Source organism: Ascaphus truei, chromosome 4 (assembly GCF_040206685.1).
Source record: "Ascaphus truei isolate aAscTru1 chromosome 4, aAscTru1.hap1, whole genome shotgun sequence".
Lineage (NCBI taxonomy): Eukaryota > Metazoa > Chordata > Amphibia > Anura > Ascaphidae > Ascaphus > Ascaphus truei.
The window spans coordinates 296,240,012-296,253,157 of NC_134486.1; the positions used below are offsets into that span (position 1 = coordinate 296,240,012).

Sequence of the window (13,146 nt, forward strand, 5' to 3'; positions counted from 1 at the left end):
TAGACTTATGTACCAGGTGGATACAACCGGAAAAACATACCAAGGCAGAGATCCTTGAACAGTTTGTGCTCGAGCAGTTCATACAGATACTGCCCCCTCCTCCCGCTCCTGGGTAAAAAGACACACTGCATTTTCCCTGGAGTCAGCAGTCCGCTTGGTGGAAAACTTCCTGGGCGACGACACCCAACAGGATAGCTGGGAACGGCCGGTGCAAACACCAGTTGCTTTCGGTGATGCTAGAGGCAGGAGAGCAGACAATTGAGGGGTTTACAACCCGCCAGCTCGGGAGATCCAGTCAACCCGATCGGAAGACCCTTTCCCATCTCAGAGGGTTCCTGGTACAAACTCCCGCAGAGACGCCCGTCCCAGGTCCGAGGCCACTGGATCACTCAAGGGAGGCCGCCACCCACAGTATTCCCCGAGAACCTGGACTCCTGTCACCCACCCGGTGGAGAGGATAACCCCACCAACCAGAAGGGAGGATCCCATCCAACAGCGGAGAGGTCCAAACATCGAGCCCCGTCGAGAGCTTCCGCTGACGACCGAGGTTGCGGACTCAGGAGATGATGAGATGGACTGTTCATATGGCAGAACCACTGCCACAACTTTTCTCCGAGGGGACCACAATCCGTGGTTAGTCCCAGCATCTCTGGAGGGGACAAAAGTAAACGCCATGCTGGACTCGGGCTCTGGAAAAACCCTGATCCCAGAGGGCCTAATTCCAAGCAATAGACTATCTTATGACTCTCCTTGGAATATCAAGTGTATCCATGGGGATACAAAGAGATACCCGACGGCGAACGTTCTACTGCGTATCCAGGATCAAGAGGCTAGCCTACTAGTGGGAGTGGCTCCCTGGCTACCTGCTCCTGTTCTACTTGGCCGAGACTGGCCCAACCTCGAAACATTGTTGGCTCCTACTGAGCCTACTTCTCTGGTACCGGAGAAGCCCGGAGACTTGTTCCCTTTTTCCCCAGAGATTTTTTCTCCGTAGACACCATGTCCCAAAGACACGTAAACAGAGACGTGCGGAAAAAGAGGACTGGTTAAGAAAGGCTGGGACTCTTGGTAACATTAGTCAGCCCAAAGGACTGCAGGTCATGGCCGGGGATGACCAGGGTGGGGAACAGATAGATACGGGAATGTTGCCAGACCTGGATCTTCCTGACTTCCGTCAGAGGCAGAGGAAGGACCCAGCTCTGGCTAGACAATATGAGAAGGTGGTACAGGTCAACAACAAGATAATGGATGAACAAGGTGTAAAAGTGTTCCCACATTTTGAACTGTTGAATGACATCCTATATCGTGTGAATAAGGTTACACAAACAGGGGAGGTCATTCGACAGATGCTAGTCCCTAAAGGGTTGATTAAAACAGTGTTCACCCTAGCCCATTCTCTCCCATGGGGTGGTCATTTGGGCAGAGATAAGACCACGGACCGCATCTCGTCCCGGTTTTACTGGCCAGGCATACATGGTGACATCATGAAACTATGTGAGACATGTCCTGAATGCCAGTTAACTAGCCAAAAAGGACAGAAGCTGGCTCCCTTGGTTCCTCTGCCCTTGGTAGCTGTCCCATTCGAGAGAATTGGGCTAGATCTGGTCGGACCTTTAGAACCCTCTGCGAAGGGACATAAATTTATACTCGTTGTTGTAGATTATGCCACCAGATATCCTGAGGCCTTCCCTCTGAGATCAGCCACTGCTAAACAGGTTGCTCACAGGCTGTTAGAACTGTTTTCTAGGGTAGGACTTCCCCAGTAATGTTAACTGACCAGGGAACAAATTTCATAGCAAAGTTAATGCAGGATGTCCTGAAGTTATTGGAGGTAAAATCCGTCCGGACCTCGGTCTACCATCCTCAGACTGATGGATTGGTAGAGAGGTTTAACTGTACTTTAAAAACCATGCTTAGGAAGTTTGTGGATACTGAAAAGCGAGCTTGGGATGAACTTCTCCCTTTCCTGTTGTTTGCGTTACGAGAAGTTCCCCAATCATCCACAGGCTTCTCCCCGTTTGAGCTCCTATATGGACGCCAACCTCAGGGTATTCTCGACCTTCTGAAGGAATCCTGGGAGGAGGAGCCTTCCCCCTCCAAGAATACCCTTCAGTATGTCATAGACCTTAGAAACCGCCTAGACATGATAGGTCGGTTTGCTAAGGAAAACCTCAAATCTGCCCAAGAACGTTAAGAGAGGCAGTACAACCAAAATGCTCGCTTGAGGGTCTTCCAACCTGGGGACCAAGTGATGCTACTACTACCGACATCAGAGAGTAAACTCCTTGCGAAGTGGCAGGGTCCTTTCCAAGTTCTCCGCCGCACCGGGGAGGTGAACTATGAGATCTCTCAACCAGGGTCCAGGAAGGGTAAACAAATCTACCACGTGAACCTCCTGAAACCCTGGAAAACGATGAGATCGCTGTTCATTCACTCTCGGGAAGGAGAGACGGATTTGGGTCCACAGCTTCCAAAGGGTAGTACGTACAATGACCATCAGGTTCCCATGGGAGGGCAGTTAACAACGGAACAAAGGTCAGACCTACTAGAGGTATGTGACCAGTTCCCAGATGTTTTTTCTGAGCTGCCAGGGCAGACTGATTTAGTGTCGCAAAGGATTGAGACAGAACCTGGCGTAAAAGTACAGTCCCGTCCCTATAGATTTCCAGAGGGCCGAAAAGACCTGGTAGAGAGGGAGATAATAGACATGTTGGAATTGGGCGTGATCGAGGAGTCCCACAGCGAATGGTGTAGCCCTATCGTGTTGGTCCCTAAACCAGATGGGAAGGTGAGATTTTGCGTCGATCTGCGAAAGGTAAATGATGTATCCAGATTTGATGCATACCCCATGCCTAGGGTGGATGAATTGCTTGACTCGCTTGGTAAAGCAGAGTATATCTCCACCCTAGATCTCACGAAAGGATATTGGCAGATACCTCTAGCGGAAGAATCCAAATGCAAAACTGCCTTCGCCACCCCTCTCGGTTTATACCAATTCGTCACTATGCCATTTGGGTTACATGGGGCTCAAGCCACGTTCCAAAGGTTAATGGACAAGGTACTACAACCCCATAGGGCATATGCCGTGGCCTACTTGGATGACATTGTCATCTATAGCAGACACTGGCAGTCGCATATAAAAAAGGTTAAGGGCAGTCCTAACGTCCTTAAGAGAAGCAGGGCTCACTGCAAATCCAAAAAAATGTGCCCTGGGTAAATCCACTACAAAGTACTTGGGCTATGCCATTGGGGGAGGGATAGTAAGGCCACTAGCTAGCAAGGTGGCCGCATAAAGGAAGTCCACACCCCACAGACAAAGACACAGGTCCGCGCCCTTTTGGGGTTAACAGGGTATTACAGGCGGTTTATCCCCAATTTTTCAGAAATTTCTGCACCCCTAACAGATCTGACTAAAAAGAGTGCCCCGACCCAAGTTAAATGGTCTTGGGAGTGCCAAGACGCCTTTGACATGCTTAAAAAGTGCCTGTCAGAGGGCCCCGCTCTTCTGAGCCCAGATTTTAAAGAGCCCTTCATCATCCAGATGGATGCCTCAGAGGTAGGATTGGGAGCAGTGCTGTCCCAGCAATTTGATGGTGTTGAACATCCCATACTGTTCATCAGTCGGAAGCTGTTCCCAAGGGAAGTAAGGTATTCCATCATTGAGAAGGAGTGCCTCGCTATAAAATGGGCAATTGAGGCCTTGAGACATTATGTCGCCGGAGTACACTTCACCCTGGTCACTGACCATGCGCCCTTGAAGTGGTTAAACACCATGAAGGACGAAAACTCAAGGTTGACCAGGTGGTATATGGCCCTCCAACCCTTCTCTTTTGATATTCAGCATCGACCTGGAAAGGACCATGGAAATGCTGATTTTTTGTCAAGAGAAGGAGTGGAGGGTCGGGCTTCAGCCGTGTGGGACACTAGCTACACACAAAAAGGGGAGGTATGTGACAGAGTGAAGTCAACTCCTATCAGTTACGCCTGGGAGACACATGTCTGTGTGCTTCATCCAGCACTCATAAGGGTTAACTCAGGTGGAAGTTAGGTAGTCAGGATGTAATCTTACACCTGAGAGCCAGCAAGGTAGAAAAGGATGTTGTTACTATCAGTAGCTGGCTCTCTCAGACCAGAGTTCATGGATATATGTGCTGCTAGACAGACAGATACAGCAAACTACTTACTGCAGCCAAAGTAAGATTTGTTTCATTTCTTTCATGACTGCTTAAAAGACTCTGAAGGTTTGGTTATGGTTTAGCCAGCCAGCCTGCTAGATAGGTCTGCTGTGTTAGTTAGTTTTTCTCCCAACATGGAGCAGGATTTATTTGTTTAAAGGGACAGTGTACCCGCATGTTATGTTGTAATGGAGAAATAAAGCCATTGAACGTTTTTCATTATCCTGAAACTACACGTGTGAACTGTTTCCTGACCTCGGCTACAGGCCGTCCTGCCACAGTGTTATTTAGTCAATTTTATAAATATTTGAATGAATTGTGACATTGTGTTTTTCTTTTTTTGCGCCTTTTTTTGTTATTTAAGACTTTGATACATCATTCCCATATTCTTTTGTATTAAATGTTGGGTGGGAAGAATACTGGATTTCTGTTTTTGATCTTCCATTTCAAATAAAATGTTCTGTATCGCTATTTGTTTTCACAAATTAAGCGACCGATGTGTGATTCCAATAATCCTGTCTCTGCAGTATTTCAAATCACTATTTCATTTTTCAGAACACAGTAACCCATTCATTTCCATTTCAATGTTTTTAGTCTTGCGAAAATGCAATTTTTTTAATAAGTGTTCTTTACTAGTATACATCCTACAGATGTAGCAGACAGTAACGCGAATTGCATTAACGCTGTCGCGTTATTAACAGTAGCGCTATTGAAAACAAGGGTTATGGTGATACTGCATGCATTATATAACGTATACTTTTTTTTGCCTAATTTCATGTTAACGGTCGTAATAACATCTGCTACATCTGTGGGTTGCAGCACCGAATGAGATTTTGCTGATCCTTTGTTTTCCATTTTTAAGATTAATGAGATTATGTTTTTTTTTATTCCAGCTTGGATCTTCGGCACATGATTAAAGCCCTTTCTATGATATATGCAATAGAAAACATTAATAATTCCACCCTTTTACCGGGGATCACGTTGGGCTATGAAATGTATGATTCGTGTTCTGATCCATTAAAAGCCATTCAAGCAACACTGAGATTAATTCCAGAGTCTGTTACCATTAAAAATGTCACTGAGTGCAACCAAACAGAAGTTATACCTGCTGTGAAAGCTGTTGTTGGAGAACAGTATTCAGAAATGTCAATTTCAATGTCCAGGATTCTCAGCATTCATTTTATACCCCAGGTACAGTACAATGCCACACTCTTTAATAACGTTTATGATATCAAAATAACATTTGTTTTATATTTTGTGTAGATTTGTGTACAAGATGCAGCAGCCATTATCCAATCATTTACCTGGGTAAATCCTGCACTATGCTGTGTGGTGGTCCATGATGGTCCGCTGCAGACATAATGGCTTGTATCTAAGAAGTAGGAGGTCACTGAGGCTGAAATCAACTTTGTTCAGCTCAGGAGACCCCCTACTCACACACACTAGCATCAAACACCCTCCCCCAAATAAAAAATCATTACCATAGCGGATAGCTGCTAAGGAAATGAAGCTACTTATATTTTATTTGTATTCATAGTGTGCGTGAGCAGGGGTCAACTGAGCTGAAAATGTTGATTTCAGCCTCGGGGACCCCCTACTTCCCAAGTATACTGGGGCCTGTATCTCGGGAAGTAGGGGGTCCCCGAGGCTCAAATCAACTTTGTTCAGCTCAGGAAACCCCCTGCTCACACACTACAAATAAAAATACATTTTAATCTTAAAAATGCCACACAAAAAAATTGACTGGCATGGTGGCACTCCCATGCCCAGTGGGCATGAGCTGCCACTATGCCAGGCAACATGCATCCTTCCAATCTTCAAAACAAGCCACTAATAAAAACACATTCAATTTTAATCTAAAAATGCCACACCAAAATTTGAGTGGCATGGTGTGCGTGAGCAGGGGATCTCCTGAGCTGAACAAAGTTGATTGCAGCCTCAGGGACCCCCTACTTCCTGAGATACAGGCCCCATTATGGGGTGCCAATATCCCTCTGTTTTGTTTAGATCCCACGGTCACGGATTTTTACATGGCAGGGATACCGGCACCCCATAACGAGGTTTGTATCTCGGGAAGTAGGGGGTCAGCGGACCTGAAAACAATGTGGTTCAGCTCCAGAGACCCACTGCTGCATTACTGTAATGTATAAAATGAAATAAAAAACCCTCAATTGCCTGTGAGAGGCACGCAGTTAGAGTGACTTATTCAGCCTATTTCTTACTGCGCGTCTCTTACAGACAGGCAGATCCCGGTAAGATTAACACAGCAGGGCCATTCATCTGCTGAGGCAAATTTTGAAAGAATCTTGGGGAAATCTGGATAACCATTTCATCTGTAGCTGAGTCCCCTCCCCCCCTCCTTACATCTGGTGAGAGGGGAACGGATTCACTGTCTGTCTGTGCTCCAGAGCTCCGTGCGATCAAGAGTGTGGGGGCAGCTATTTTGATTAATCGTGCATGTGCAATGCGGCGAGGCGCGTATGCGCAGTGTGAGACGGCAGCCATTTTAGGGCGGCTACGCAGATGCAGCATGGGACTACAAGTCCCAGGATCCCCCGGGGAGGAAAACATCACGGGGCTGCCCAGCCAATAGGGCTTGGAGAACGAGAGGAACAGGATATCGCCTGCGCTTCAGTCCAGAGGGAGCCGGCAAGGAGGACAGATTTGTTAAGGGAGCAAATAAGCCCCTGGGCAAGGCCAGCACTTGCACTAAGGCCCCAGTTGGGCTCCAACCCCTACTTAGAGGATTATTGTAGGGACTTTCCCTCTTAGAGACCCATCACCCACACCACTGCGCCGTCAGAGGATGCCCACGTGGCAACCTGTGGCCTTCGTACAAGACCGCACGTGACCACCACCTGTAAGGCATGAGGGGATTTATGTTGGAGGCCCTGCTGCATGGGACCTGATCCGACACATTTTCAGACTCCCAAGATGCCCCGGGAATCACCCAAAGGGGAAAGTAAAGCAACTCCATCCAAGAAGTCTAGTGTGAAGGAGAATCTTAAGGAAAATCCTCCCAAGGGTCTCTCATGACCGACCCCCTCGATGCCTCGGAGCTTGGCTCCTAATCTTGGTTTCAATGCGACCCAAAGCAACTGTTGCTTTAACTGCCATAAAGAAGGTCACTTTGCACAGGATTGTTCGAAGTCAGACACCTCCACCCCAGGAACCATGGCCTTCACCGTGCAGTCAACAGAACAGCCGTCCACATCCTCAAATAGTGGCCCTGCACTTAGCCCCAACGAGGAACCCAAATCGAACGCCTACCATCAAGTGGAACCTGCTGCTATAATACAAGTACAAGTGGAGGGTATCTACTCCTCCGCCTTGTTGGATACCGGGTTTCAAGTGACCATCATATACAGGCCATTTTACGATCTGCACCTCAAGCATCTGCCTATGCCGTCAGCAGAGAAGATGAAATTGTGGGGCCTTAGTAGCGAAGACTACCCCATCGGTAGTGTGATTCAAGTGAAGTTGGATATACCGCAGCTCAATAACAACAAAACCCACCCCATGAAAGTGAAAGCCTTGATATGTCCCAAGCCCCGGGTATACCCAAATTCCCCTATCATGTGGATGTGGTGAGAGCCCTGATCCAGGCCTATCTGCAAGAAGCCGGCGAACTACCCCTATCATCTTTGCGGATTCACCCCGTATTCAAAGAGGAATGCTATAGGATCTCTGCCCAAGACAGATTTGGCCACGCTCATTAGCTCTCCTTTTTGACACATATACATATATATTTTTGGGGGGCTAAGGGGTTCCCAAAAAGAGCTAGCTGTGGTTCTGTGTGTTTGTGAAGACAGATTTGGGCATTTTTCAACCTTGACAGGGGTTGACAGAGATTCCACCAAGGGGAGTGAAGCACATGGCCGCTGTACCCAACTACCCGGGCCACGACGAGGCCGACTATTACTTTTCCTTAGAGACCACGCCCGAAGAGGATGCCAAGAGAGGCTTCAAGGTGGTGCCTGAAATGAAAGAGTGGAAGTGTACACTTCCTCGCCGGTTCAAGGTGACCATACAGAATATCTCGCTCCACACTATACGGTTTGACGTCGGTCAAGCACTTGGTCGGATATACTGGTTACTCAAATAGAAACCCTGACTCATGTAAACACGGCTACCGTGCAAGAAGCCCCTACCGGATTGCAGTTTGACTTTGAGAAGTCGACTTTGCCCGGGGAGTGGAAGAAGCGGCTAAGCAACATGCTGGCCGAATGCCAGGAGGTGTTCTCCACCAGTGAGATGGATGTGGGCTGCAGTAAGAGTGCTCAACACACGATCTGATTAAAGGATGCCACTCCATTCCAGGAGCATTCCAGATGGTCCCGGACCAATATACCTTGGCGTGGATTGAAGAGATCCTCAGAGCATTATCAGGCAGTCAGTGGTTCAGCGTGCTGGACCTGAGGTCTGGAAACTACTAGCTACCCATGAGCCCTGAAGACGAGGAGAAGACAGTGTTTGACTGTCCCCTCTGGTTTTACCAGTTTACCCGGATGCCCCAAGGCATTTGTGGTGCACCTGCCACGTTCCAGAGGATAATGGAAAAGACCATTGATGATATGAATCCCCGGGAATGTCTGGTCTATCTGGACGATATCATCGTTTTCGGAAGAACGTTAGAAGAGTACAAAGAACGCCTTCTGAAGGTTCTGGATCGACTGCGAAAAGAAGGCCTGATGTTGTCCCTGGACAAATGTCGCTTTTGCCATACTTCGGTCACCTATGTGGGCTACAGTATATACAAGTGCGCCGACGAGTATTCTAAAACTTGCCTTAAACTTGCCTTTGAAAATCTGGGGCGATCACCAACAAGATCCAGGTACATGCTGCAACATTTCAGTGACATTTTTGCAGAGACTAATGGCCCATCGGATTAACACAGCAGGGGTCCCTGGCAGTCCCATTCAGTTTGAATGGGACTGCCATAGACCCCCGCTGTTAATCCGATGGGTCATTAGTCTCTGCAGAAATGTCACTGAAATGTACCCAGCATGTACCCAGCATGTACCTGGGTCTTTTTGGTGATTGCCCCAGATTTGTTTCAAAATACTCGTCGGCACTACAGTACTACCGAAGATTTGTAGAGGGGTACTCAAGCAAGGCCAAAGTCCTCAACAATCTGTTGAAGAACAACCCAGAAGAGCCTCGGCAAAAAGCCGCAACCCAGTGAACACTGTTCGGGGACAAATGGACTTCCCGAGGCTGAAGAAGAGTCTCACTGAAGCCCCCGTCTTGGCCTATGCAGATCCGAGGCAACCACACATCCTACATGTGGATGCCAGCTTCAACGTGCTGGAAGCGGTATTACACCAAAAATACTCGGCAGGTCTACGGCCTGTAGCATATATGAGTCGCAGCCCAACGGTCAGCCAGCAGAACTACCCAGTCCATAAACTGGAATTCCTTATGCTCAAGTTGGCTATTGTAGATAAGCTTCACGATTATCTGTACGGGGTCTCCTTTGAAGTGCGCACCAACAATAACCCCTTGACATATATCTTGAACTCTGCCAAATTAAATGACACCGGCCACAGGTGGTTGGCTGCCCTATCTAACTATCAGTACATGCTGACGTACAAGCCAGGGCCCTTGAACATCGGAGCCGGTGCTCTGTCGAGGAGGCCTGGACTGAGTGCAACGCCAGACGATGGCCAGTGGGACGAAATTCCTGGCTCTGGGATATGGGCCATGTGCTCCATAGCGGCTATCATGGAGGACAAAGTAGCCTTTTCCGAATTCAGAGTAGCAGACTCATTGGGGTGTCAGTCAAAGGCACTTCCTGCAGCATACTGCCATACAGAAGGCATGTCCATCACACAAGATATCATAATGAGGTGGAAGGAATCAGTGATACACAAGATGAAAGACTCCGTGGCCAAAGCTGTACATCGGGCCATCCAAGAAAACAATACTTCCTTAGTGAAGCGTTCTCCCAATGACACGGTTGCCGTCATCATGAGGGAATGGGACAAGTTCCGCATGGACCGTAACCTTCTCTACCGTGTTATCCCCTATCACAACCATCCCAATAGCAGACAACTCGTCATGTCCGGAAACTTGCAGTACCATGTCCCACGATCTCTGCACAATGATCACGGACACCTGGGAGTGGACAAAACATTCAGACTTGTAAGAGATAGGTTCTTCTGGCCCAAAATGCAGGAATAAGTGGAGTGACATTGCTAAAAGTGTCTTCGGTGCATACAGATACAACACTGCCCATACGCGCTGCCCAATGGGACACTTAAAGAGCTCTGGTCCCATGGACATAGTCTGCATGGATTTCCTCTGCATCGAGGCAGACTCAAAGGGTATCGGGAACGTCCTGGAAGTAACAGACAGTTACACCCAATATGCTCAAACATTCCCTACTAAAGACCAGAAAGCTCTCACAGTAGCCAAAGTACTGTGGGACAAGTACTTTATCCATTACAACTTACCTAATCGGATGCACTCTGATCAAGGGAGAGACTTTGAGAGTAGTTAATATAAGAACTTCTAAACCTGCCCAATATCGAGAAGTCTCGTATGACTCCCTATCACCCTGAAGGAGATGCCCTTCCAGAAAGGTTCAACCAAACTCTACTGGATATGCTAGGAAATCTGAAGGGCTCTGAGAAGGTCAGATGGAGTAAGCATGTCGAGCTGTTAGTACATGCCTACCATTGCACCAGGCATGAATCCACTGGGTAAACACCCTATTTTATGATGTTCGGCAGAGAGGTGCAACTACTTGCGGACATTAGTCTCCGAGTATCCACGATGGGGTACCAACATGACGCACTACAAATATGTGCGACGGCTCCAGGATAACTTCCGTAGAGCATATCAGTTGGCGGAAAAAGCCACTGCCAAGCTGAATGAAAATAACAAGCGGAAGTAAAACCATAAAGTACGCCAATGGGAACTTCGGCCTGGAGACACAGTTCTCCTGCAGAATTTGGGAATATCAGGGAAACATAAGATAGCGGACCGCTTGCGAGAAGCTCCATTATAGTTGGAGTCACAGGTGCCAGGCCGCGCTGTATATCACATCTGAGATTCAGAAAGAAGTGTAAGGGTCTGGCATCGGAATCACTTGCTACCTATTCCACAAGTGGGGGAATGTGAACCTGAATCATCCTCAATAGCACCGGCAAGTGAACCGGAGGAGTCTGGCGAGATCCCGGATGCTGTAACAGAAAATAATCAGGATCCTTTCGAAGGAAACAAAAATCATCCTTGCCGAGGGGGAAGGATGGATCAGCAGGCACAACTGTGCAGGAAAGAGTTGCAAACGGCTGGACTGGGCTGAAAAATGCTTTATTTAAACATGGATTTAAAAACCAAGAGGAGGGGAACAGACCCCTGCACCTCTAACGCGTTTCACCCAAGTGTGGGCTTGGAGAAAGCCCACACTTGAGTGAAACGCGTTAGAGGTGCAGGGGTCTGTTCCCCTCCTCTTGGTTTTTAAATCCATGTTTAAATAAAGTATTTTTCAGCCCAGTCCAGCCGTTTGCAACTCTTTCCTGCACAGTTGTGCCTGCTGATCCATCCTTCCCCCTCGGCAAGGGTGATTTTCGTTTGTATCTACACACAGCAAGGAGCACACAGATCCGGACGAGAAAATGGACTTATGTGAGTACACCACGTTTACTATTTGAAAGTGGGAGCTTCCCCAGGTTCACTGGATCATATAGTTGCTGGATTTATATAAGGGGTCTGGGTGGGTCCTAGGACTTCCCCCAGACATCCCTTTTTTTTCCTTGCCAGATCGTGTTCCAACTAGGGGTTAATTCATATAGCTCCACACAGCATTTCTACACAACAAGTGATCCGGATGCAATATTCATTTTCATAAGTGGGTCATATGCTTTGGAGCACTAGTAATTGAGGGACACTACCTCAATATTCCTCCTTTGGAAGGAACCTCTGCCACCACAAATGGAGACTGGTGGGCACCACCGGAAGTAGTAGCGGGTAATGGGCCTGTTCCCCATGTACCCTCCCCAGCGACTTCAACAAGCCGACCACTCGACCCAAGGAGTCCGAGTTTAATTCCTACTAGAGACTATGTAGTTCAAGATTCAAACTTTATGAGAGGGTCAGGGCCCCAAGCCGATGGTAGCCTCTCCACCCAAGAAGACGTCAGAGAAGAGACTCGACAGACTCAAAGAGTGAGACGCCTTCCAACGAGAATGGCGTATGATTCGTTAGGGGCACCTCACTATGAGTCTCAGCAGCTGTCTCGGAGCAGGTTTGCCTCTGTAATGACCATGCTCACTAAGCTGTTTAATTTGGTTTAGATGTATTGTACAAGTTGAGTTGTATGCTTATATGCATTTTTCATTATATAAAGTATCTGTATATATGTTGTTCCCAAGCGGGGGTGTTGGATTCTCCACCAGGGGGAGGATGTAGCTGAGTCCCCCCTCCTTACCTCTGGTGAGAAGGAATGGCTCTACTCTCTGACTGGGCTTTGGAGCTTTGCGTGATCAGGAGAGTGGGGGCGGCCATTTTGAGTAATCGCGCATGCGCAATGCAGCGAGGTGCACATGCACAGTGTGAGGAAGCAGCCATTTTAGGACGGCTCCGCAGATGCAGAGCGGGACTACAAGTCCCAGAATTCCCCAGGGGGAGGAAAACATCACGGGGCTGTCCCAGCCAATTGGGCTCAGAGAACAGGATGAACGAGATATACTCCGCGTGCGGAAAGCCTGTGCTTCAGTTTGGAGGGAACCAGCAAGGAGGACAGATGTGTCCAGAGAGCAAGTAAGCCCCTGGACTAGGCCAGGACTTTCCCTAAGACCCCAGTTAAGCCCCGACCCTACTTAGAGGAGTATTGTAGGGAAGGCCCTAGATAGGCACTCTCTCTCTTAGAGACTCATCACCCGCACCACTGTGCCATCAGACGGACATCCAGTTGGCGACCATTGGCCTTTGAACAATACCGCACGTGACCACTAAGGGTGGGGGG

The 13,146-nt window shown here is 48.1% G+C and overlaps 1 protein-coding gene across 2 annotated transcripts in view; it reads left to right on the forward strand.

Annotated features, from left to right (window-relative positions):
* LOC142493535 (G-protein coupled receptor family C group 6 member A-like) overlaps positions 1 to 13,146 on the forward strand; it is a 46,944-nt gene that overhangs the window by 23,599 nt on the left and 10,199 nt on the right. For both annotated transcript variants that reach the window (XM_075597706.1, XM_075597707.1), the window contains exon 2: positions 5,069 to 5,366. Coding sequence is in view for 1 of the 2 variants with exons in the window: in XM_075597707.1 (XP_075453822.1) it covers positions 5,069 to 5,366 (298 nt within the window). In the remaining variant the exon portion in view is untranslated. The remainder of the gene's footprint in view (positions 1 to 5,068; positions 5,367 to 13,146) is intronic.